The sequence below is a fragment of the Podarcis gaigeae genome (genome assembly GCF_964106915.1).
Source record: "Podarcis gaigeae genome assembly, chromosome: 7".
NCBI classification, from domain to species: Eukaryota; Metazoa; Chordata; class Lepidosauria; order Squamata; family Lacertidae; genus Podarcis; species Podarcis gaigeae.
In genome coordinates, this window is record NC_139683.1 from 51,474,787 (window position 1) to 51,501,811 (window position 27,025).

The 27,025-nt window shown below is 39.2% G+C and overlaps 1 protein-coding gene across 4 annotated transcripts in view; it reads left to right on the forward strand.

The window, feature by feature from the left end:
• Window positions 1-22,694, forward strand: part of CDH7 (cadherin 7) — a 122,845-nt gene extending 100,151 nt beyond the window's left edge. For all 4 annotated transcript variants that reach the window (XM_083746920.1, XM_083746921.1, XM_083746923.1 and 1 more), the window contains exons 8-12: window positions 4,495-4,631; window positions 6,350-6,471; window positions 7,544-7,661; window positions 10,683-10,934; window positions 21,259-22,694. In XM_083746920.1, coding sequence (XP_083603046.1) covers window positions 4,495-4,631; window positions 6,350-6,471; window positions 7,544-7,661; window positions 10,683-10,934; window positions 21,259-21,752 — 1,123 coding nt within the window. In that variant the 3' untranslated portion in view covers window positions 21,753-22,694. The remainder of the gene's footprint in view (window positions 1-4,494; window positions 4,632-6,349; window positions 6,472-7,543; window positions 7,662-10,682; window positions 10,935-21,258) is intronic.
• Window positions 22,695-27,025: the final 4,331 nt, after the last annotated feature.

Here is a 27,025-nt window from a genome sequence, read left to right on the forward strand (position 1 = left end):
ATTTTAAAACATAAATATTCTTTCGACCCTGCAGTATGCGCCCATATAATTACATTTCAGTGATTTTGTTGTATCCCCGTGTTTAAATCGCCTTAAAATATACTCCCCACTCCCAGCACTGCACATGAAATCATAACTGGATTATGTAAGGAAAATATTTTGTAGAAGACAAGAAGCCATTATTATCCACAATCCATAGCTTATGTTCCAATTAAATTAATTACGCCAAACGCTTTGCAGAACAAGTTATTTACAGAAAGGAAGCAATGTGTATGCTGGATGCATATCGGATGTGCATTTTGCAGAAATCTGTTCCCAAGCCTCTCTTTACTGGAGGTGCATTCATTTATAAAATTGTATTTTTGTAGCTATTTCCTTGCAATGTAAGTGCTGAAAATGTATTTCAGCCTACAAATATTTCTCTCTCTCTCTCTCTCTCTCTCTCTCACACACACACACACACACACACTGCTGTTTTTCATATATATGTATATCTCATTCTACTTTGGTCAAAAAGGGAGCTCTTCAAAATAACTTAATGTGATTCAAAAGTACTGTGAATTTTCATAGAATGTTTATCAAATACTTGTGTAAAAGAGCAAATACAATTGATAGGCCTGAGCTCTGTCTGTTTATAGGGCAGCAGTGCTAACCATGCAGTGTGTTATTGAAGCTAGACTGAAATCCTGTTTAGGTGCCGGGGCTCCCCTTGAAAAATATATGATGAAATAAGAAGAGATCACCTTTTAACACATGAAATGTGTCCTTTTGTCATCTGGGACTGGGGGAAAGGATGAAAGTTCCAGAGGATTCACAGCTACCAAACTCAAAATGATATGAAGTGCAAGGCCTTTTTATAGCCTTTTTATATGCCTGCCTGCCTTTGTTTAGTCCTGATTAGAATTTCTCCCAAACTTGGCAGCTTGAAAGAAAGAGAAAATGGGGCAGTACATCTGATAAAACATATTGTTGTCACTATTTGTTTTAGACATCTTACACTTATTCATTATTTTAGTATATAAGGCCGTACTTCTATACAGGTTCCCTAAATTACTCTGCCATAAAGGTTTTTATTGCAGTCTTCCTCGTTTTGTTGTCTGCTTGAGAAAATTGAACTACAGCTTTTAAAGTGACTGGCTCCATCACTTAAAAAGCAGATTGAGCCTGTCTAGGAAAAGTGATTTTGACTATACAGGTGTCATTGAACAGTCTTGGGAACATTACTATCTCTCTCTCAGCCTTAGCACAGGAATTATAGTAATCCACTTCAGTTTAAGGAAACACCCAGGGTTGTATCCAGTGCTCCATGTGCATTTTTCCACTGGTGCAACTAAACTTCCTTGTCCCTCAGCCTCCAGAGCTGTTTTGATGCTGTTCAGGGGGCTAGAGGGGAAAATGGGAGGAACAGGAAACTCTTCTGCTGGTGGTAGCATCTAGTGAACAGAACCACTCAAAAGTGTGATCCAAAAAGCAAACATTAGCTTGGATACAGTTTGTTTTATAGGTCTCCCCAAATCATTGGAGCAGGGGTTGAGAGATGTACAGGGGGCTGCAGTGGGAAAGGAAGGGAAGAGAGAAAAATGTTGTGCAAGCTGCCTACACTCACGCTGCTTGAATACAACCCAATGTTATTAGAAGGCTTTAATCAGCTGAATTTTTCTCAAGGAAATATGTCATGCAAACTAATGTTCTCGGAACCGGCTTTTGACTAGCTATGCTGAACAGTGTCAGGGTTAATAGCTAGGAAGCTTGAGAGCTGTCCAGAGATTAAATTCCATCTGCCCAGGCCTGCCAAGAGTGGCTACATTGCAAAGGTGACAGGCAATGTCTCTGGGGGAAGGATGCCAACCATGAAGCTGTTCAAGAGCTGTGCATTGCTGACCAAATACAGCAGTTCAAGCATGAGGGGAAAACAAAAGCAGGGAGTTACTAAAATGAAAGCCAAATGAGCATGACATCAGTGCAGAAACATTCCTAAAGGGTAGGCAATAAAAATAATTGATGCTCTTTGGGTTCATTAAACTGGACCAATTTAGTTAGAGTCACACAAGGGGTCAGATTTTCAAATTTCATCTGCAAGGGTCCTCCAAACCCCCCATTTTGTTTTTCCAGGGGTTGCAGAGAGAAGGGGTGGAAGAAAACTCCATTCTGTGATTGTGAATTATGTTCCATTCATGGAAGATACATTAGGATGCAGGCCATTGCCTTCAGTAACTATTGTAAATAGTTTATATTCAGTAAATATTGTTATTTTTGTAATATGCAGTTATAGTTTAAAATGTAATTGCTCACTCAGTGAAATCAACAAAAATATTTGGATTGGTTAACAACCCTGCAAATAATTCGTGTCACTCATGTCACTTTCACAAAATTCTAAATGTTCCCACTGGCTCAAAATGGTGGGTGACCCCTGTTGTATATTTGCAAAGCCTTTTTGAGCAATGTGATGGAAAATCCCGCCTTTTCTGTTCTATGAAAGCGCTGTTGATTCTGGAAACCATTGTAGTGGATTACTGCACTAAGAAACAGGATGAAGGCTTGCCATCTGGGAATAATACTGTGAAGTACAAATGTGCAAACTGTCTCATCTTTACAATCAAAATCATCACTGTTTGAGCTATCCATCCTTTTGGTTAAAAGTGAACGAAGACACACACACACACACACACACACACACACAAAGAGAGGGTTTTTTATTGTTGTCAAAGTACTTCCGAGGAAAGTGGAACCATTTCATGTGAAGAGAACATAATTTGCAACAGCTTGTCCTTGCCTTTTTTCAAGCAGTGGTATTTGCATCCTTAAGCACACTCCCACAGCATTGTACCTAGTGCTGTCAGTAGTTGCTATGGAAGATCTGAACTTTTGCTTTACCTTGATTGGCCAAAGAAGTGAAAATCCTGACCTGCTTATTTCTTTCCAATCAAGCTGTGGAATGCTGTGTGGCCTTTTCAGCTCCCTTCTTCTCCACTGTACATTAATTGACTAAAGTACTCGTATGTGTGTTTTTCAGAGTCTTTTTGCTGGCGACCCTTCTGCAGGTATCTTAAAGTAAAATGTGGATGCTACTCTATTTTGATTTGCTTATGAAGAATCCTAGTTAAATAGTTTCCAGTGCTACTTACACCAGGGCAGGAAAACCTGCCACACGCCAGATATTATTGGACTTCAGTTTTGGTCAGCCTCAATTAGCATGATCAATGAATGGTCATGGATTAGTAGTACAATAAATGTGGAGGGCCACAGGTTCCCTATCCCTGATTTACATCCTCATCACAACTACACTTTCCTTTATGTGCATTAATCTGCTTCTCTTCGCCTCCTGCATCATGTAGAGAGATTAATGTGATTGAGAACTCCCTTTCAATGGAAGGTGATCCTTTTGGATGGATGAGTCACTGCCCCACCAACCTCAATCTACCCTCAGCCAACCCTCACCTGCCTACCTTCTGACTTAAAACTGCCTGTTAGCTTTCTCCTCTTAATGTCTCAGTGTTGTCCCTTTTATAATTCAGCCGGGAGGAAGATAGGGGGCAAAACTAGAATCACTTGCTCCAGCTCTGGCTCTCATTGTCTCTGGCTCCTCCTAATGTTCAGTTCTCTGACTTCTACCCTACCAGTCCCAATGGGCATCATCAGCAGGGCTATAAAAAAACCCAACAAATTTATTTCATGGCAAGCAGGTGACTTCAGGCTGACATTTATTCACTGTCAATCAGCATTCCAGTTAAACACAATCTGGCCTTCTGGTATATTGTGTTATATCAAAGGTGTGTTTCTAATGGATCTAAAAGTACATAGCCAACTTCCAAGAGGATAATTAAACAGTCAATAAATGGGCATTTTCTCCCTTTCTCATGGCTTATTTTCTGTCTGAGCTTTTCTCCTCCTTGAAAACAGCTTGGGGGATCAAGCAAGGCGAGCTTAAGCCAAGGTTGCTCAGTGACAGGAGTCTGTGTTTGTATGATGACAATAAGGCCCCAGGAGCAAATGTAGTAATACGTAATCCCTGACCTACTCTACAGTTTTCTTATTCACCCCATGGGCTTTTCTGCCTGTGACAAAAAGTTCAGTGTCTCGCAGTGGAAGCTCTGCTGGGAACCACAGGGAATTGATACAGCCAGGTGGCACAGTTCCAAATCTATTCCACATTAGGTTGGGTTCAGAAGCAGAGTCTTCCAAAAATAAATGAGTGGTCGACCTAAGAGCAAAAGAGCAGAAATGGAAAGGAAATACCTGTGACCTCAGTTAGGAAGGTATCATGAAATGCAGGAACTGAGCCATCTTTCCTCGACACAGTGAATTTTGCAGAATCAGATGGCTCTGTGTAACAAACTCTCTGTGTGCTGTAAGGGCTGTAAGACAGCTGACAACAAAGGAGAAAAGAATCTTGATGAAAAGCTCTTTGAGCTTAATGTGAAATAAATGAAACTTAACACGCACACACATTGCAATTATACATACATCAAAAGTTTTCTTTCATCTTTCATCCAGGTACTCCATAGATCGAAACACAGACCTGGAGAGATATTTTAATATTGATGCCAACAGTGGGGTGATTACCACTGCGAAGCCGTTGGATAGAGAAACAAACGCTGTTCATAACATCACTGTCTTGGCTATGGAGAGTCGTAAGTTCCCACTGCAAAGCCATTTTTTAAGCCTTTAAAAGTGTTGGTGAAATGAATCAAGTTGTTCACGAAGAACCTTAAGTGTTGGAGATGCTTTAAGCCATAAACAGTTAACTGTAATGAGTTAAAAGTTAATGCTATTTCATGACAATTCTCTAAGGTTTTTAGGCAGTATCATGTATCATAGAATCCTGATCTTAGAACTATAATGTCTCAAAGAGGGCAGAAACACCCTTAATTTATTTATATATTATTGTTTAATCTTCCATGGGCATCTCTTTGGATTAAAAGAGAGAGGATAGAAATTAAAGAGTTAAATAAATATATGGGGCAGGATTCACCTAGGATTCACCCAGCAGCAGAAGCCCTGTTCAAGGATTTATGCATGCAAAATGGGGTTTTGCCCTATCTCTTTCCACTGCCCCCCTCCAAATTGTCTTGAGGGGTCTGATGAACCCCCAAAATTGGGGGGGGGGGAGAAGAGAGGGATTGTTCCCTCTGGCAACCTGAAGTGTACATGCAAATAGAATGAATGGAAGCATGTGACTTTGAATTTTACCCATGGTGTTAGAATTGACAGTATATGCAGAAGTAGTCAACAAGGTGCCCACCAGAAGTTTGGAGTGCAACTCCCATCAACATGGACCAGGGGTGGGAAATATTTAACATATGGCCTAAACTGAGGAACAAATTTGGCCCATGAGGTTACTTCTCAAAAACCACTTCCACCTTACAATCTGCTGATGTCACTCTGATGGGGGATGGGTGGGTCAGGGTTCAATCCTGCATTGGCTGCTTACACCTGTTTCTAGCAGGAGACTTAGGGCACACACAGCAGAAAGTAACCCCTGCTCATCAGTTCATGAGTGATGGTTAATTCCTACTGAGTTTAGCTGTAAGTGTCTATTCCCCTGCTAGGAACAGGTGCATGGAGCCAAAGCACAGCATAAGTCTGTTTGAAAACCCTTTTGCAAACAGTTCCACAATGCATTTTTAAGCTCCACTTTTCATGGGTTTGATGAACAGGCTGCTTGCAAAAGGGCTTTCAAACAGCCTACAGTACCCTCTGAAGTCCTGACAACCAGGGCTTCAAAGCATACTATCACCTGGCATCATAGTTATGCCAGGTGATTTACAAGTGGGCTGGGTTGCATGTCTGTCAGATTTGGCCAACAGGATTGGAGAGATAACCATCCAGCCCTTTGGCCAATAAAATTTTCCCCAGCTGTAATCCAACAACATCTGAATGGCACAATGATGTATACCAATTATACAGTATAACAACTTGCAACTGTAGAATTACAGTTTACTACATTTGTATAACAAGGGTTCATTAATACTGCTAGATTAAGACCCATCATTTCTCATAGATGCATCCATGGTTATACAGGGAAAATAATTACAATTCTCTTAACTGCTGGCAAAAGAAAGGAAATGGAAGGAGCTGGAGAAATTACCCTTCTTTATTCCCTTCCCTGTACCTTTTTCCTCATACATTCAATGTAGGCCATTAGGAGAAATAGGACAATGTACTTGAAGAACCATTGGCCTGATCAAGCATGGCAGCCCTTTTCTTCTTTTCAGTTTGGGTTCACTCTTAGTGACAAAAATCCCACTGACAACTTAATTTTGTGGTTCCAGAAATATGGAACATATTTCATAGTTTCAGAATTGGTTCATTATGAATAATAACAACTGGTTCTTGTCCTTTGAAACAGAAAACCCTTCGCAAATTGGGAGGGGATATGTGGCCATCACTATTCTTGACATCAACGACAATGCTCCTGAGTTTGCAATGGATTATGAAACTACTGTCTGTGAAAATGCAGAACCTGGCCAGGTGTGGATTTATATTCCTAACAGCTTGATGATATTTGCTGCACAGCAGTAATTTGATTTGCATTGATGCCTCTTTTAAGATAAAATATAATCAGTTTATTGCAGTAAAAATGACATGTTGATTTGAAGCTAAAATAAACATTAACTAGATATGAAACCATCATCCACGAGCCTGTGAGAAAACTGCACAGGGAAATCTACACTGCATATGATTTTGATCATCCTCTACACTTCCTAATCCATGAAAATTTCCATTCTTCCAGTTAATTTCACTAAAATAGACCTTTCTTAGAGTAAAACTACACTGAGTACCAGCTAGATGCTTTTATGCTCAGATTCCATAAATGGCCTTCTTTCTCATGTGTCCTCAACTGTTGAATAATGAATCTCTCATAATTCCTTGAATTCCTGGAACATATTAATTCTTTAAGAATTGCTACTGTGTCACATCCTACCAACGTTCTCAATTCAGCTTGAATTTTTTAAAAAATATTATCAGCAGAGGCGTTACCCAATTAAACTGTTCCACCAACACAAGGTTTTTTAGATAAGCAAGGAACTTCCCTGCCCTTTCCTTATGCAGCTCCTAAATATGTTCTGGCAGTTCTCATAACCTTCTGGATTCAGATTTACATGGCATTCAGGAAGTGTATAGGGAGGATGGGGACGTTTTATTGTGCAACTAAAACTCCTTGTTCTAGCGGAACTGTTTTGTTGGATATTTCCCCAGGTTTTTATCTGCACGGACACCATTTAAATGACAATGGCTTCCTGTGCCCCCATGCAACATTTTCCCCAATTTAACTCTTTCAGCATCCCTTGTAACCACACACACAAAATTAACAGGGGTGCTATCAAAACAGAAACTCTAAACCAAATTCTAATGAGTGCCTGAATTTTGATGAGTACCTGAATGTAACAAAAACGGACTGTGGGTCACACCACTATATAAAATTTCCTCTCCCTTCTTAGAGCTCTGAGAAGTTGCCTTTTATTGAATGCAGACTAAAATATTGCCTTGTATTTAATGCAAACTAAAATCTAACCTGAAGGCAAATCACTTTTCTCTCTAGGCAATTCAAAGAATCAGTGCCATTGACAAAGATGATCCACCTAGTGGTCATCAATTTTCCTTCAGTCTGGCAGGGGAGGCTGCAAATAACCACAACTTTACATTACAAGATAATAAAGGTAAGGTACTGGCTGTGATTGTCAATGTCAACCCAAGGGCATTGTGAGCGTTGACACACCAACACTCTTATTTCTTCAGACAGGCAATACCGACTGTCACCTGGAGTAACTTCACTGTCAGGAAGAACATTAATTAAGAGCAATCAGACCCCAAAGTAATTTTTATCCATAGATTATCTGTCAGGAGAAAGAAGCTGCTGCTTAAATCATTTTAAGCCATGAGCCAAACAGATGGGCTTCAGATCCATTCTTAAACAGACTCTTTTTCACTTTTTGTTTTTATAGGTCTTTATCTAAATTAGATTATACCTCAGGGCAGCAGCTGAAAAATTTCCTGGATCTCATGTTTGATTAATGTAACTCAGGAAATATAGAAATGAGCCCTTAAACACATGGCAAATTGGCCACCTCTTTGAGAAAACAACTTTTTCATCCATATCTTCTGCTGCTAAAAATACTTTTTGGAAACACAAGCTAAAGGTTCCATGTTTCTAGGCTGTTAGTATGATATAGCTCTCCTACGTGGAACAACATTTTGCTAAAGGGTAGAGATCCTTGCAAAGTTGGAAAGAGCTATTCTTGCTTTATTTATTTATTGTATATTTCATTTGCCCTTAAAGGTGGATGTTGGAAAGAATTCTAGATGAAGTCCTTCAGCTCCCCATCTCAAACATGAAAAATAAATGCAGCAGATCCTCCACAACAGAAAGCCATTACCCTTTTCTGAAGGGTAACCTTAACTGGTGTGAGGACTGGTAGCGGACATTTCAAAGGAAGAAATCTGTGTCACGTATAATAGTTCAATCAATGCCACTGCAATTTGCAAGTTCCCATTTACAAGTTCTAGAATCTTCTGCATTCCAAAATAAGCATGTAGAAGTTAGGAGGCTTTTCATTGTTTTGTTGCTGTTTGTTGATGACTAGTTTTATTTTTGGGAAATGCTCCCCTCTGTTTCAAGTTTTACAGTTTGTATTAAAAAATACAAATATGCCAATTCTGATTTCTCACCGTATTCACAAGTGATGTTTAAGCTTACACCTCCTCCAGAGAGAAAAGCATATATTGGTTCTGAAATATTAGAACTGGCAGGAGATTTTTAAAGTCAGTTGTCATCTTTTTGTATATTTTTAGTATATACACTGAAATCTTTGTTATTCATTTATTCAAAGATCTTAGGTGTGATCCATTAGCAAAAAGTAAATTATTTGTTGTATCTGTTCATCCGTGAACATCTGAAAAACAATTGGAAATCAGTTGTGACAGCAATTTGTGTTGATTCACATGGTACCTCTGAAAGGAATTTCAAGAGCTGCTAATTTTATTAGGTCTCAAATGCACATCCTTTTAACATACATAGCAAAAGGTAAATATACATGAATTATCTTCAAAATGTGTCATTTATAATGCATTTTTGCTCACTTTACTCCTTGAAAGATGTTAACAGAGATGCATTCATTGAGGATGTTCTCTTGACTACATAGATTTGCCCCCTAAGTTTCAGTCTGGACTTCCTTAGTTCCAAGGTTATGTTTTTTTAACAAAGCCATCTGAATTATTATAATAAACAGCCCCATTTTAAGAAACAATCCAATGTTTTAAACCATGAGCCACCAAAGAAAAATACTGTTCTCATCTTCTCCAGCTGATGTGTTGTACACTCAGCTATGTTAGTGTCCTCATGTATGACGCTGATGATATAATTATGGATAATAGCAAGAAGCCTACAGAAAGGGCTATAACTCAGTATTAGAGCACATACTTCACATCAATCAATTTGGCCTTTCCAGGTCAGTGTAGACAAGATTGAGGTAGACCATCTTATAGACCATTCTGTCTTCTTAAGAGCCTTATTTTTCCCTAATTGGTTAAAGAAAATAGAAGGATCTGCTTCACAAAGTTATGCGCTAAGGGTGTGTGTGTGTTTTTCTTTAAGTGCCAACAGATAAGAAACACGGGACCAAACAAAGTTCATTAGAACTTAGCCATTACTTGCAAGCACAAGTGAGCTGTCATTTGCACACACACTTAAGTGCCAGTGCAGATCATGTCTCTCTCTCTCTGTGTGTGTGTATACAATATTTATTTTGTGCTCATGGGTACACAGTTGTATACATATTCTTCCTTGTGCAATTTACTTTGTACCATTCATGCACATTAGATTTCCATCCATTTTAAACCACGAAGTGCTGTACGTTTTAGAGAAACAATTAATTTAAAGCACCTTTAAGAGACCTTTACATTCCTTGACATTAGAATCTTGATATCATTTTCTGAGAATTTGCACATTTTTGTTTAGATTAGCAGTGGCTTTATTCAAATTCTTAACTGAACGACAAATCCTTTTCTCAGGGTTTGATGAACACATCCCTTCCTACACACACACACACACACACACACACACACACATCAAAACCCTCTACAAAGATAGAGTGGCTAGAGATACTCATGGAAGGCCAAGTGATGTAGCCCTCTTTTTCAAAAAAATAAATAAATGGAAAAAATTGAGTGAAATTTAACATATGAAATGAAGCACTCATGATAAATTTTCCTTTATGGGCTTAGTGGATCAGAACATGTCTCCCTGCTGTTCTCCACATGCACATGGATCCTAGACCAGAATAAGCCAATGACGGTAGACATGAGAACATGAACTTTTAACCTTTCTGTTGTCTTTTCTTGATCCCCTCTATTAAGATTGCACCTTGCATTTACAAGGCCTGTCATCAGGCAATGTGGAAGACTTGCCGCAGCTTGACTAGGGAATTAGGCAAGGAGACATGGAACTGCATTAAACAAGGGATACCTATGAAGGGATAACTATGAAGGACCCAAGGTGGGCTAACCTTCAGCCCTTCCCAGGGCTTGTTCTTTGCAGTCTCAGGTTGTAAAGACTGCAAGCTTGTTGCTATTGGTAAGGGTAAGACAAAGGGCATAATAAATTGATATGTATTTTAAAAAGGCACAGAATATTTCTTGAAGAAATCCTGTCAGTTTCACTCTTTGTCTTTTCCTCGGTCCAGATAACACGGCATCTATTCTAACCAGAAGAAATGGATTCCGGAGGCAGGAGCAATCAGTTTACTATTTGCCAGTATTTATTGTGGACAGTGGCTCTCCTTCACTGAGCAGCACCAATACACTCACTATCCGGGTGTGTGACTGTGACGCAGATGGCATTGCCCAAACATGCAATGCAGAGGCCTACATCTTGCCAGCAGGACTTAGCACCGGGGCACTCATAGCGATACTGGCTTGTGTTCTGACATTGCTAGGTATGTCTTTGGGTTTTGTTCCCTGGAGAGGGACAGTTTTCCTTCAGAACAAATGCAATTCCTTTACTTATATGTGTTTGCAATTGCTTGGGTGGGGATCAAATAAAATGTGTTTATTTATTATGATATTTGTATACTGCCTGTAATGTGGCCATCTCAAGGTTGTGTACAATAGATCATGAAATAGAATACAGAAACCAAAATGCAAATAAACTCACTAAATACAAGAAGTAACAATCAAGAGTTAGAAAAGGAAATGGAAACCTTAAAGGTTCTACAGTGGGAGGCAGTTGATCAGGCCAATTCCCATCTAGTCCAGCATCCTGTTCTCACTGTTCAACCAGATACAGCAGTACCTTGGTTGGCGAACTTAATCTGTTCCAGGAGTCTGTTCGACAACCAAGGCATGGCTTCCGATTGGCTGTAGGAGCTTTCTGCACTCAATCGGAAGATGTGGAAGCCACATCGGACGTTTGGCTTCTGAAAAACGTTCACAAACTGGAACACTCACTTTTGGGTTTGCAGCATTCGGGAGTCAAAAAGTCTAAGTACCAAGGCATTCAACAACCAAGGTATGACTGTCCCTGTGGGAAACTTGCAGGCAGAACCTGAGTGCAAGAGGACTTTCACCTCCTGCAGTTTCCAGCAACTGATATTCAGATATATAGCCATCATGACATCAGTAGCTAGCATGAACAGAAATGTTTTCAGAATGTGTTGAAATTTTGCTAATATTGACATGTGACTTATTTCTGGGGGAAAACCCTTCTAGAGAGTGAGTGCCACCACAGATAAGGCCTTTGGGGCTTCTCATATCTAGGTACTGACCAACGAAGACTTACTTAATTTCAGTAGATGAAACTGCATCACACATCTTCAGTTCTCTAAAGTAATTAGTTTCTGTCATGTCAGCCACACTTAAGACACATTTGTTTAGTCCGACACAAGATGTACAACATGGGTAGGCAAACTAAGGCTTGGGGGCCAGATTCAGCCCAATCACCTTCTAAATCCGGCCCGCAGATGGTCGAGGAACCAGCGTGTTTTTACGTGAGTAGAATGTGTGCTTTTATTTAAAATGCATCTCTGGGTTATTTGTGGGCATAGGAATTCGTTCTCCCCCCCCCCAAAAAATATATATATATATATATATAGTCCGGCTCCCCACAAGGTCTGAGGGACAGTGGACTGGCCCCCTGTTGAAAATGTTTGTTGACCCCTGATATAAAGGATAAGAACTGCAGCCTTAAAGCCTAACCCGCAACCTTAGGCTTATATATACCAAATCTTATACAGTGGTACCTCTAGTTACAAACTTATGGTAATTCATTCCAGAGGTCCATTATTAACCTGAAACTGTTCTTAACTAGAGGCGTGCTTTCGCTAATGGGGGCCTGTTGCTGCTGCTGCGCCACCGGCACACAGTTTCCGTTCTCATCCTGGGGCAAAGTTCTCAACTCAAGGTAGCTCTTCCAGGTTAGAGGAATTTGTAACCTGAGGCGTTTGTAACCTGAGGCATTTGTAACTCGAGGTACCACTGTATTTAGATTTGGTAACACTGAAGGTAGCGTTACTTCTACCTTTCCAGAAGGTATTCAGTCTCTTGATTATGCATTTGCAGCCTGGAATCTGTGATGGTTACAGACTCACACCTGGTTATCCGGAATAAGCTCAGAGGCACAGATACATTTATACAATCTGTGTTCTATTCTCACAATCACCTCAGATTAGAAGCACCAATTCACAAGTAAAAAATGGCACTGGAGACTGGGGGGGGGGGGGGAGCACATTTTCTAAAGCCTAATCTATAAAAAGCTCTGAACTGTGATAGCATTTTTTAAATCATTGCTTGGCACCTTACTTGAGTGCATATGGCAGTTAGGACTTGGCACAGTCCTGGCACCTTCTAGGCAAATAATGATCATGCAAGAATTGCCAGAACTTCACATTTCTTTGAAGCAGCTTTTTCATCATTATTACCATGTGTATAGATCATTGTCTGTAGTAGACACACACTGGTTCACATTTCACATTAATGCACAGTAAAAAAAAATCCTATGCTTTCATGTGAATGAGCAATGTATGATTGCCTGCTGCTGAAATCACAGGGAAAACAAACCACAAACACTAAGCAATTTTTAGCTTCTTGTGGTTTGTGTGGAGAGAAACCCTGGTTTTGGACAACTCAACACACCAGATCATGGCTTGTTTCCTGGCAGCAGTGGAAGAGCAAAGCACCGACAATTACCAGCATGCTTTTCATTCATATTAAACCATAGTTTAAGTATGGTTCAATGGGATGTGCAAACCAGGCCACTTTATAAGTGAGCTACATTTGCAAGCACCTTTTTTTAAAGGCTAGAATTGTTCCTGTTTTTGTAAAGGAGATGATTTACATCCTCTGTCAAGTAGGTGCATTTATTTTAACTTTTAAAGTTCAGATATACATAGCTCAAGTCAAGCTATGATAAGGAGTGTAACAAACAGTGCTGGGAGCAGTGAGGTCTCTTTAATCAGGCACAACTTACACATGGGAAATGCAGGCAGAAAACTGGATTAGTGAACAATAATGGACATAGTCTAGTAGTCATAAGCTTATAATGCCCAAACCTTCACATGTCTGCTCAAAAGTAAGATTTATTGAGTTAAATGTAGTTTATCCCAGATAAGTGAGTACAGTGGACCCTTGGGTTGCGAATGTGATCCATGCGGGAGGCACGTTTGCAACCCACAGCACTGCATCTACGCACGCACGGGTCGCGATTCGGCGCTTCTGCGCATGCACAAGCCCCGAAACCTGGAAGTAACCCATTCCGGTACTTCCGGGTTCGGTGCAATGCGCAACCCGAAATCGCACAACCAGAAGCGTCCGTAACCCGAGGTATGACTGTATAGGAATACAGCCAAACATAAACTTATTACCACTTGTGTATGTGTCCAAAACCCCTTAATAAATATAGCTGGCAAATGTTAGATTATTGAGTATATAACTGAAGCATCAACATGCATTTCCATTTGCCCCAAAATATTAATGAGTATGAAAATACCATAGAGCATATGAAACAGATACAATATAATTGCATTAGTAAATTTTTTGACATACACGTGTTTCTTTCATGTAACATTGTTTTTTCAAACAGCATAATATTTCAGGTGAGTAGGTAAAACTTAACAAGGATTCAGTAGCGAATATTGTAATTTTGACATGCCTTGATATTTAATTGGATTTCTGTTCATTTATGTTTCTTAAAACTTTACCATCTATTGAGAAATGTCTATGTGACAGAATTTGAACCTAGTAGGGAACCAAGTGCAGTAACTGCTAGTGCAAAATACCGATCCATCCATCATTTTTCATTTGGCTGTGCTTGTCAGAATTGACACATTCTTCATATATGGATTCTGGTTTCCAACCTAGGCCTCCTGTGGTTCAGGTGTCTTAGGAACAGACAGGTAGAGTTTTCCAGCAAAAGTATGAGATTCAAAGACGACAGTGTTTTATTCAGGAAGTGACATTGCCCATGACAAGAAATGACATATGTGAAGACTAAGCTCTCCAGACAACCTTTCAGACTGTTAAAACTGCAAAAACAGCTTCCATAGTTTACATGCAATGCTCTCCATATTCCAAGTGTCACAGAAAAGAGCATTTCAAGCTAAACTGAACTTTGCTCAGAATTACTGGGAGTTTTAAATCAACTTGGCAGAATACAAATTGTTAGATGAAGAACAAACTTTATGCCACAAATATTTCTGAATTATTCTCTACCTAGCTGTTGCCTGATTTAGAGCAGTGTTCAGAAAGACATCTTGGAGTCCAATTCCATTCATGTTTACTTGGAAGTATGAGTCGAACTTAATTTAACAATCGCAGAAGTATCAATTGCAGTATCTGTTTAAGTAAATTATAGCTGTGGGTTGCCTAATTTGACCAGACTGGCAGGAGGTTCTTAACCCTTTCCCCCCTGTACTGATACACCATGGGGTTTCTTCTCTCTGCACTCCTCCCAGCGGTCATTCCTCCTCTGGTCACTGCTATGGATACATAACCTTACTGTCAGGGACTTAATATTTTAAATAATCATCCTAATCCCAGAAATTTACTAAGGATAATATCCAACTAAGTCTAACTTAGGTCTGACATACTGAAATAATGGGCTTTATTGATTTAAATGGATCTGTTCTGAGTATGATTTGTCTACTTGTTTCATATCTCTCCCCCCCCCCCCAATTTTTGGCAAAAAAAGGAAAGCTAATAGATAAAAAAGAAAAAGAAAGAGGAAAGCTAAAAATATGTCACAGGCCAAAATTGCCTGATTCTTCCCTTTCAACAGAGAGGAAGTATTTCACAATGCACCTCTCCGTTACTCTTTTAAAACTCTGGATGTATACCCCATAACTCATAATGGGCAACCTTTGCTTGTTAAATACTGCTCAACCTCTATTCCTTATTTGTAAAACAATAAATAAAAGGGAGCTGCTGTCCGCATTACGCAGTATGAGGTGAGAGACTGAAGTGGTAAAGTTCCAGCCTGCACCTTTACAGGCTAAGGATAGAGTGTCACACTTTGAATTTTTCCCCATGTTAAAAAAATATCCCTGCAAGTAGCAGACATGCACAGGAGTGGTTTAGTGTATTCCTGTCCCTAATGCGAACATGCTACTGCATTTGGGGAGCTTTTTATACGGGAAAATGATTTTTTTAAATTAAAAAAATTACACAGACTGAATTGGTACTGTCCATAATTCTCCTTCCTAAGTCTCTTACTTCATTTTTTTTTCATTTAGACAGGCACCACCTCTCAGATCCAAATAGCCCTGTTGTTATTGGAAGCCTTTAAGGCAATCTGTACATATGAAGCATATTGTACTCGAACGCTTGTCAGCTGTGATGTTGTTTTTTTAAAAATGGGGGGGAAGTAAAGATCGAAAAAATACATGATTGTAGCTTATAAAAAGCACAAGAAAATCATCTTGCTGGGTGTCATTATTTTTATACTGTACATAATTCCTTAAAGAAATAAGTGAGGAAAATCTTCAATACCTCTGAGAATTATATGGCAATTGCGGTGTAATTTCCCCCAGTTAACATCACAGACACACAATAGTAATTGCTTTTATAATAACTGTTTAACATAATCGTAACGATCATTTTGTGCCCCCTCAGACATGCACAACTGTTTCTCAAACTCAAAAGGTTTTTCCTGTGCTTCAGTTAGGCACGGGAATGTTATTGATAAGCCAAAACCTTTTTCCTTGTCTGATGTATAGGAGCACTGGTGTGCACAGGGGAAGTCCCCTTTATGGCCCACAAGAAAGTGTCCTAATAGCCATTTTCATTTCCCCGTAATATTTCCCCCCACATAAAATCATTTATATATTGCCTTTCAGCCTCCAAAAGGCCCCAAGACAATTGACAATGTTAAAATAGCATTTGGGGGGGGAAGCCAAGAATGCATTAAAATAATCCATAGACAAATGAGAATTCAAACCATTCAGAGCTGTGCAGAATGAAGAGGCTTAACTACCTAGATGTGGTCAGTGAAGAGGCCTCCTAGGTGGCATGAAAATAATGAGTATGTTCATGTGGAAGATCAAAGCTGGCATTGCCCCTAATATAAATAAAGAAACAAAAATAAACATGAATCCACTACTTTTTGGTGGAAACAGCACAGTCATCTGGAATGTGTTGGAGGATCACTCAGAGAGTGCAGCATTTCTGGTAATTGCACTATAAGAGTCTTAATTCCCTTCCTCTTGAACCTTGCCAAACTCAAACCTGAACTTTAGAAACAATGTACGTTCCGCCTGGCTTTTGGTACCAGCAGTGGGTGCACTAGCCTCCCTACTGGCATCAACCAAACTCGTAACATTCATTTTGGCTGGAGTGTACTCTTACTTTGTACCCATTCCATTGATTGTATGGGTTGTTCCAGGGCAGAGATGGCAGCCACGTTCTTCCTAGCCAGGCTAATAAGATTGCTATGCTCAGTCTCAAGGGAGATGCAAGCTCTACTGGCTCCGTAATTATCACCAGTCTGGATTGAAACAAGCTGGAGAATAATAGTCAACTTCACCTATACAAACTTTCCTGGGAGTAGGGATGGGGAAGAAATTTGATTCAGTTAGTGTTTAAAGGCAAACTACCTAATTTGCACCTTCCAGGGGTCAGCACACTTTTTCAGCAGGTCCACTGTCCCTCAGACCTTGTGGGGTGCCGGACTATATTTTTTTTTTGGGGGGGGGAATGAATTCCTATGCCCCACAAATAACCCAGAGATGCATTTTAAATAAAAGCGCACATTCTACTCATGTAAAAACACACTGATTCCCGGACCATCCATGGGCTGGATTTAGAAGGCGATTGGGCCGGATCTGGCCCCTGGGCCTTAGTTTGCCTACCCATGCACTATGTGTACAAAATGATTATGCTAAAATGTGCACAAAATGCATCTTTTGGGGAAAATTGCACACAGAAATGTGTATGTTAGGAGACACTAAAATGCTGATGAATTTTCATGAGGTCTTTTTAAAAATAAATAAATAAATGGTAAACTGATGTGGAAACTTACGAGTGAATAAATGGGGAACTGAAATTGATTGAAATGTGGAGAACTGTACTTAAGAGTGGGAAAATAACAAACTGAAATTATCAGATGCACCCATTCCTACCTGAGAATAAGCCCTATATGAGGCAATGGGACTTACTTCTGATTAAACACAGAATCGTAGAATGGTAGAGTACAATGCAGGAATATTTGCCCAATGTGGGGCTCGAACCCCATGACCCTGAGATTGAGAGTCTCATGCTCCATCAACTGAGCTACTCTAAACATGCATAGGAATTCTTTCTCAATTCCAGAGAGGAAAAGTAAATGACTTAAGGACCCAATCTGGGGAATGAAGAGGGGGTTTATTTTCTGCTGAGGATAATTCACCATTGTTGGGGCCCAATACATAGTGGGGAGACAGCACTCAATGCTGATCCATAGCATAGGGCCCAATCCAAGGGTGGGGCGGGGCATAACCCCTGCCAAAGGTAAGTAGACAATAAACATCTCTGCCCTTTGATTGGGCTCCTGCAGTGCTCCCTCATGCAAACCAGTGGAGTGCCTTCAGATTTATTCACTTGCTATAGAGAAGGAAACCTTGCAAGAAGATAGGTAGGTAATTTTTTGGATTTCCTCTGTGGTTGGTTCAAAAAAATTAACTTAGGTCTTCTGATTTGGGGGAGGGGGAGTGTCATAAAATTTTGGGGTTAATCCAATGCAAGTTTAGGAGTGCTCAGTCATCTATTTTAAAATATGTGGCTTAGTGGGGATGTGTTGTATGCTTGTAGCAATGGTAGGTTTTCAATTTTGAAGCCTGGAGGTTGTGGTTATAAGTAAGACTAATGAACAGTCCTGAAAATTAGCCTTTCTGGCCATTCAACTAGACACTGATTATTGCCATGAAGTTGTTGGGATTCCCCTCCCTTTCTCCTTCAGTATCTCTTCTAAAGCAGTTCCCCCATTGAAATCCAACTGTTCTTGCACTGGAATTCTGCACTAACTAGTTTTGCAGGCAGCGAGTGCCATGACTCTTGCAGAGTCACTAAAGTGGGGTTTATTCATGCAAAGGTTAAAAATTATTGTTCAGGAGCAGTTGGAGTGATTAGAAATTAATATTCTCTTAAAGCCATTTAAATGCTAAAATGTTTAACCTTTCAAAGGACTTCATATTTTTCTTGGCTTCAAGCAGTCGTGGGCTGTGTGAGGCATAACCACATAAAACATTCATTTTTATCGTGATTTTTATTGTACCTCTAGGCTGGCAGATCTACTAAGTTTCATATATTTTGCACTTATTAGCAGGTATTTAACTCCCCAGATGAAGTCTGCTGAACATGTCATAGTGTGAAAACACATTTTCACTGGAGCAAAGAAAAGATTAACTGCTCAATACATGGCTGTAGCACCATCCTAGTGTGGTCAAAAGTAATTCTTTTAAAAGAGAAAAGAGACGAGCTTCATCAGTGGGCTCTTCATTTGAATCTTATTACTTTCCTCAATATTTTATTTCATAAAATTGTAGGGCTAAGTCCTGAAATTTTTCCAGTTTAATGACTTTATAGTTCTTACCTTGCGTTTGTGCTCATTATCAGCCTATGAAATTGGCCACAATAAGATTGCCACTTGCCAAAGGTGACTGATTTTCACAGCTTTGAAAACCAGCCTTCTAGATTCACAGTGTGTTCTGCTACAGACTTTTCCACACCACAGAACAAGTCTTCCAAAACCCACTTTCAATATTATCCGCACATCTTATTTCTTCAGCTCATTTATATGCCACCTTTAATTACAAACAGTATCGTGACAATTAGTAATGCAATAAAAGAATAAAATAAAATGTACAGTGGTGGCATCCAAGAATTTTTTTAAAACTCATTGCCTGGGAACACCTGAGCAAATAGGTAGGTTTTCAGCAGTAGACAAAACAGCAAATAATTGGGGCCTGATGCTGGTTAGCTAGTTGCAGTCTTAAAGAGGAGGACTGCAGCATGTTAGTTGCAGGTCCCACTTGTTAATGTGCCTGCCAAGCAGTTTATAGTACCTTTCCCCATACTCAGAGCCATCTAAGAAGAGAAACATGAAAATGGCACCCTACTCAACCTCAATGTATACTACTACTAAAGGTAGTATACATTTGAAAATTAGAATACGTCAAAATGTTTTCATTTATGTGGTATTGTGCTAATGTAGCCACTGAGTTAAATTGCATACTTAAAACATCATTTTAGGGGAGAGGTATTTTCTGCAACTTGTGGTTCTGCAGCTATTGTTGTTGCAAACAACCAATAAGCCATCACAATTTATGAGAAAATAGTTAAGATATCTCTACTGTGATGCACATTAGACCCTCCAGCTTTGTTTAAGAACTTACGGAACTTGGACTGCAGGTTCCTTCCAGTAGGTTATATTGCTTATTGAAGGCAAATAAAACAATTTATATCCTTTGTTTTTAAAATAAAACAACAAATAGATGAACTACCCTTAAAACAATGTGCATGTGTTATCTGGAACTGAAATGATGTCTTTGCTTGATTTATGAACAACGTTGGTTGCAAATGATGATAAATGTATGGTACAGCTTAGTATGATTATCTATCTATCTATCATCTATCTATCATCTATCTATCATCTATCTATCTATCTATCTATCTATCTATCTATCTATCCATCTGTCTGGATTATTATGTGTTATACAAGTCATGCTAAGTGCAGGCCTATTGAAATCCATGAACTTCCATTGGTTTAAATGGGCCTACTCTGCATGTGGCTAACTCTGGAGATCACCCATCATCATTAGAGTATGGTCACATCTTACATGCATTTAACTTACACCATTTCAACCATACGCAGGTTGCGGGTTGAAATCCTACAAGTTAAATGCAAGCAAGGATGAAAGCTTAAAAACATTTTTTTTTTCCCTGCCAGATTTTCCTGGCACAAAAAGAGCTTTTAAGCTCTCTCTGCTTGGGAAGCAATGCCCCCTCCACACTCTGACTCTCAAGACTTAAATGTTGAATAGTCTTTGACTGTTTCCACAAATGCTCATCTTGGCACTAAAGCCAACAAGAAATCCTCTTAAGCATCAGAAACAGCAAAATTATTACATCTTCATATCATAGGCCTGATCTAATAAATGCCAGCAGCCTTTGCAGTTCTCATCAGAAATAATTCACAGGTACACGGTGCCGTACCCTGCATTAAAGGAAAGTGTTATCTATTAGAGAGATGCTTTTAATGCACAAACGGAGACTTATGTTAGACATTATTTAACAACCCTGAATTTCCCAATCAAGGATCGAATACTTCATCAGGCAGCTTGTCGTCATATACTTCAATAATGGAGTCACTTCCCAAAGTCTGACAGTTAAATTACACATAGTATGTTTATGAATGTGCTTTTATCACCTGAGCAATTAAGAGTTCAGAAGAAGGTCTCTTTTTATTGCATGGCTGTGAGGTTGTAATATTTGGCCCGAGCTGGCTCTGGAAATTTATGTTTTGGCAGCCAGTGTAGTATACAGAATTACATATGAAGATGTTAAATCAGGATGAGGGTGGCAATAAATTGTTTAATGTCTGAAAGCCCTTGGTCTAAAAGCCATTTTAGAACTTGTTAGCAAATTTAAAAACTGACTGTATGGTATGACCACCATAGTGTGTGAGCGGTTCTCTTATGCATAATTTAGAAATAGCTCTGCTGGTAAGTAAAACCTTAATGAATGGATAAAGTTCAGTATATGCCTTCGCTAAATGTATCGCCTCTTCCATTGCAGTGCTTGTCCTACTCATTGTTACAATGAGACGACGGAAAAAGGAGCCCCTTGTTTTCGATGAAGAGAGGGATATCAGGGAAAACATAGTCAGATATGATGATGAGGGAGGTGGAGAGGAAGACACTGAGGCCTTTGATATGGCAGCCTTGAGGAACCTCAACATCATCCGAGACACCAAAACGAGGAGGGATGTAACGCCAGAGATCCAGTTCTTGAGTAGACCATCCTTTAAAAGCATCCCGGATAACGTCATTTTTCGGGAATTTATTTGGGAAAGACTAAAAGAGGCTGATGTGGATCCTTGTGCTCCACCGTATGATTCCCTGCAGACATACGCATTTGAGGGAAATGGTTCGGTGGCTGAGTCACTCAGCTCTTTAGATTCTATCAGTTCAAACTCAGATCAGAATTACGATTACCTCAGTGACTGGGGGCCTCGTTTTAAACGGCTTGCAGACATGTATGGAACTGGACCAGAAAATTTGTATTCATAGCCTTTGAACCTTTCTATGACGATGCACTAAAGAAAAAGAAAATAAAAACTCAATATCTGGGACTAAGGAAATTCTGTAAATATTTCTCCATTTTTAACCTTTTGGGTTTCTTTTTGCCTTGGTGAAGCATATCTTCATTAGAACTTTGTCCTAGGGACTGCACTGAACACACACAGATTCTGAGCATCCGATGGCATTTTTTTTTATAACATTAAGATGCTCGGGCATGTGCAAATAGATAGCAACCCTCGTATACCTGCAGAGGCAACCAACCTCTAAGAGTAAGTAACGCACTGTGACCTCAATGAGCCAATGATATCCTGTAGATGCCTTCGCAGTACTGCTGGGTCTAGACTGCAGAGTCTTTGCTTAGTGGAGAGAAGGGGGAAATCATTTACTACGTACAATGTTAATACAATATATTGTCTACTACTGATGCAAAGTTCTTTTATTTACAGTGTTGCATGCAGTTTGCTGGCTCAGAAACAAATCCAACACGATGACTTTTAAAAATGTTGGTCTTAAAAGCTATTTAGTCCCAAAGCCTCTGTAAATATCTGGGTGACTCTAAAAGTAGATTGCAATTCCTGTTATGAATATCTGCAACATGTGCCATTGCCTTATCAAAATTGTTTCCAGGATATGTCAAATCAGAAATCTGGAAAGTGATTACCACAGTTTTGTGATGCCTATGTAGGTATGGGGGGGAATTGCTGTCTATTTACAGGGTTTTTTTTATTATCCTTACCTCTTCTGATTAGTACAGGAGAACTTATCCTTTCTTCATTTTTTATTTGTTTTTAAATAAAACATTGATGTGTAAAGTTATGTTTATTTTGGAGCTCCAGTCTCCATCACATTCAGGTTTATTATACTGCATCATGGTATTAGGTGCTTGAGAACATGCTGTTTTTTCCTCTAGTCTCAGCTACATGAAGGAAATGAAGCATGGAAATAGAGAAATTACAGTGAAGCAATTGAGTCCCTCGTTCATCTCTCTGAGAAGAACACTGCTACAAGGACACACCACTGTCATTGTTCTTCTGAGCCATTACAATGTCTAAGATATTTGAATAAAATGTTTGTACTTTGCATTTTCAAAAGGAGACTACAGAGGCAGTCGGGAGCGTCTCTAATGCAAGTTGTAGCTTTCAAGGTCATCCATTCTATGAGCTCCAACGATTTAAACAAACCTGCACCTTCCATCAAGTTTGCTACCTCTTTTGCTGCTGTGGAATCACAGCAAAAGACTCGGCAGCAAAAGACTCTTTTACATTTCTTTCATATGTTAAGCAGTGTGATACGATTAGCACCAGAATCCATCTTCAGATCCTGACGCACATAAGTATTTCCCCCCCAGGGAGTTAACTTCATAACACATCATCTCTATGCTGGTTCAGGTGTGCCAAACTCAAAAGATGATTGCAGTCGGTTAAAATAATGTTGGATTTTTTGAACTAGAATTTATTAGACTATGACAAGTTTTTATGATTCAGGCAATATTTATATTTTAGCTGTCCTGATTTATTACTAGCAAATAGGACATGGATTCAAGTAGAATAGCGCTTTATTTTAATAGTCTTTTCCTATTTTCGTCTTTCTCACACTTACCCCTTTGTTTTTCTGAAGATTGCTTTTGAGTTCCTGAATAAGGCTCAATCCTGAAAACATTAACCCCTCCATTCTTGGTTTTCAAGACTTGCTCCAAAACTGAATAGTGCTGGAATTTAAGGGTTTGCAGGACTAGGACTAGCCATGTGCTGAAACCTGTCCTCCATTGCTCAAGAGATTTAGCCCCCTGTGAGAAAGTTTCTGTTTTTTCTGCCTCGTTCTCATTGTGCTTGCAAATTGCTTCAGAATTTTTTTTCAGAATATTGGTGGGTGTGAGACAGAGCTTACTTTATTGTGAGGTGGCCAGGTGGTGTGTGTATGTGTGTTTTCTTCTTTTAATTTCCAGTAAACAATTCTCCTCAGTACTCTGCCGCCTCCCTGGCTACCTGCACTTCAGTCCTTGGAAGAAGTTTGTGTCGCAATGTCTTCCCTTGAGCCCTTAGAGCCAGGGAAGCTAGCTACTAAATGGCTAATTTTGTTTCTAAGGGTATCTTTCCTTTTACCAAACACTTCACAGCAAAACCACTGTCAGTTGGGCTCCACCATCCTGTGCTTACAGGAAAGCCAAGCTGAGGGGTTTTCAGGGAAGGCTGCAGAATGCAAACCATTGAAGAGGTGATTTATAGAATGAATGAAAGAACACACAAATACCACTTGGTCACTTTGGAAATAAGGTAAGCACACCGCCCCCAAGAATTTCACATATTTTTCTCTCTTCTTTGATAAATTTTGATTCCAATGTCTTTTTGCATTAATTGATGGAGTTGGGGGAGGGGGACAGAAGAAATTATTGGTGGTACTCACTAAGCCTAATTTGGGGAAAAATAGGGGCAGGGTTCTCAGAATCTGTTACCGTGAGCCTCCCTGAGTCAGGATGCGAATGGTTTTCGATCATTCCCAAACTTTGAAACTTACACAAAACAAATTCTCTGCATGAGCTGCCTCTTGTCCTAGGCAGAAAAAGATCTGTAAAAAGCTACACCAGGAAAAGCGTCATAGCTCCTCCTAATGTGCTTTGAAGCATTACAGATGAATGGATGTCCTTTAAAATGAAAGCAGCTTCTCACATCTGAAAGCCATCGGCCCCCAACACAGTCTTCCAGTTACCTAGCTGGAGTGCTTTACAAGTTCACACTCTGCCAACTGAACACATACATAGCTGAGACAGGCTGCTGTTAGGGTGAAGTTTGTGCCTCCCCTAGCAACTACTAGCACCACCATAGGGAGGCCCACCTGACATTCTGAGAACCTATCCTATAGAAGGTAGTGCTCAATCTGAATTTGTTCCTTTTGAAAAAGGACTCTTGTAGGAAGGAAAAACTAACACAATGGATGGAGGAATTTCCTTAAGGCTCTGTAATTCTTGCAGCTCAGCATTGTCAATGAACTACATGAAAGTGGCCTTCAGCTTCATCAAAAGAATAAAATTTGTTCATGCACAACACAATTCTTTACCTTGGGTAACTTTTTTGTAGACAATCATTGTTTCATGATTCAGTAGACTTTGCTTCTAATATATATATATATATATATATATATATATATATATATAATGTACTGATTTTGTAATGGAACTCAAAAATATTGTCCTTGACTTTTAGTCACATATGTAAGATTTCCAATAAAAAAGTTTTAAACAATGTCTAGCGTATGAACCTCAATTAGAAGTTGGGCTGCAGGAGTTTTGTAGTTGTTGCACAATAAGGTTTCATAGAAAATTATTGAAGAAGATTCTCCTTGCAACTTGAAAATACTGTAGTTGAAGGCCAGGATCCAAAGACTTGCACATTTAGCTCTCAAAGCTGATGGTAGCTTTTGGTTTCCATTTCTCAAACGTCATGTCACCTGCCAAATTACTTTTTAAACTAAAGAATTTGTGATAGTATGTTCATAGAATAAAGTAAATAAATGCTACGGAGCCCTTTGAGAGACATGGGCCACTTTGGCTTCTAAATAGGACTTCTAAATAGACATGCATTTGATTGCACTGCTAAAGTGTCTCTGCAGACCCTGGCCCCTATATTTGCATTTAAATAATGAAGTGTTGATGTCATAAATCACTCAAAACAACTGTAGTCCACATACATGTTTCTCTCTATATATGTATATATCTGTATAATATCCTTTTTTCAAATATATAAAGTGCATTGTTACCTAATCCATGCCATGAACACGATTCCATTCATCTATTGTTCTTCACAATGAGTCTCATCAGTTGCAAATGTTAAGGTCAAAACAATATTATTCCTTCCTTTAAGTCCAGTACAGAGACCCAAGTGTGTTCAGATCTTACACATATAGTTCCCCCACTCATTTCAATTGGGGCACTCTGCCCAAGTATTCCTTTGCATTTCTACTGAACAAATGGACAATCCCTCACAACTGAGGAACCTCAATGTGGACATGAGAGTTCAGGAACACATAAGTCATTACTTGACCAGGGTGCTTGACTGCAATATCTATATATATAATGTTCCATTATTATTATTATTATTATTATTATTATTATTATTATTATTATTATTATTATTATTATTTTATTCCCCACGCCCATCTGGCTGAGTTTCCCCAGCCACTCTGGGCAGCTAATCTGGTGGCAAATGTTCCTATGATTTAGATTGGTCAGGAGAGTTGTGAATGAACTTTGTTTCAATATATTTTTATTGTTAGATATTTCTGTGGATTCCACAGTATGAGAGACACAGATTAAGTCAGCAGAGACATTAATATTGGAATAGAACATTTTGATGTGAGCATGAGTAAATTCAAGAATGTGGACATGTTTAGCTAACAATTATTGATTCACATTTGATGCCACATTTCCTAGTTTGCTGTATATTTTAATGTGTTGATATACTACACTGTTAACTTTGGCTGTAAATCACTTCAGGCTCCATGTACATAATCCAATTTCTTGCCTAATACTAAAAACCTGGCCTATTGGCATATAATATAAATAAGCAGTGTACTAGCAGGTGCTCTACCATTGCATTCCTTTGGTGTCTCAAGCTGCAGTCCAAATGGAAGTATCTTATATTGCTAATATATTGTTTGGTTCTTAAGACCTGTTTGCTGAGAGGATTTTGATTCCACATGCTTCCTTCCATAAAAAGGTATTGTGTGGGCAGTGACAGGCAGAGTTGCACTTCCATGTATATAATAATCAGTAGTAACCTACATGTTATTGGTACAAACCACTATTCTTATCATGTTCCAAGCCTAATCAAAACTTTAGCTGTCTACCATGTGTTCTGCCCCAATTTATAGATGCTCAGCAAATCCAACCTTAGAACCTTTTGAGGTTCATTACTTATAACATGGTGTCTTCATTATCTTTTATAATGTCTGTTTTATCTGGGTGCATAACAAGGGGAGAAAGATGTAGAAGAAGCAAAAGTGAATCAGGTCAAGCTCCAAATTTTCCACACACACTGACATTTATTACATCTTTGCTCTGCCTCAGCACTCCCTGATATAATTATAGTGTATCTTCTCATTGAGACTAAGTACTCGTCAATTGGGACTAAATGTGATATCAAACCAGACACTGAAGACACCATTAGACCATTCAAGTCTGACTGGAATGGTCAGCCTAAGTCTGACTGCCTTTGTATTTCCTAAATGATTGAAGTGTTTTTTTAAACCACTCAGCCCCTGAAAAA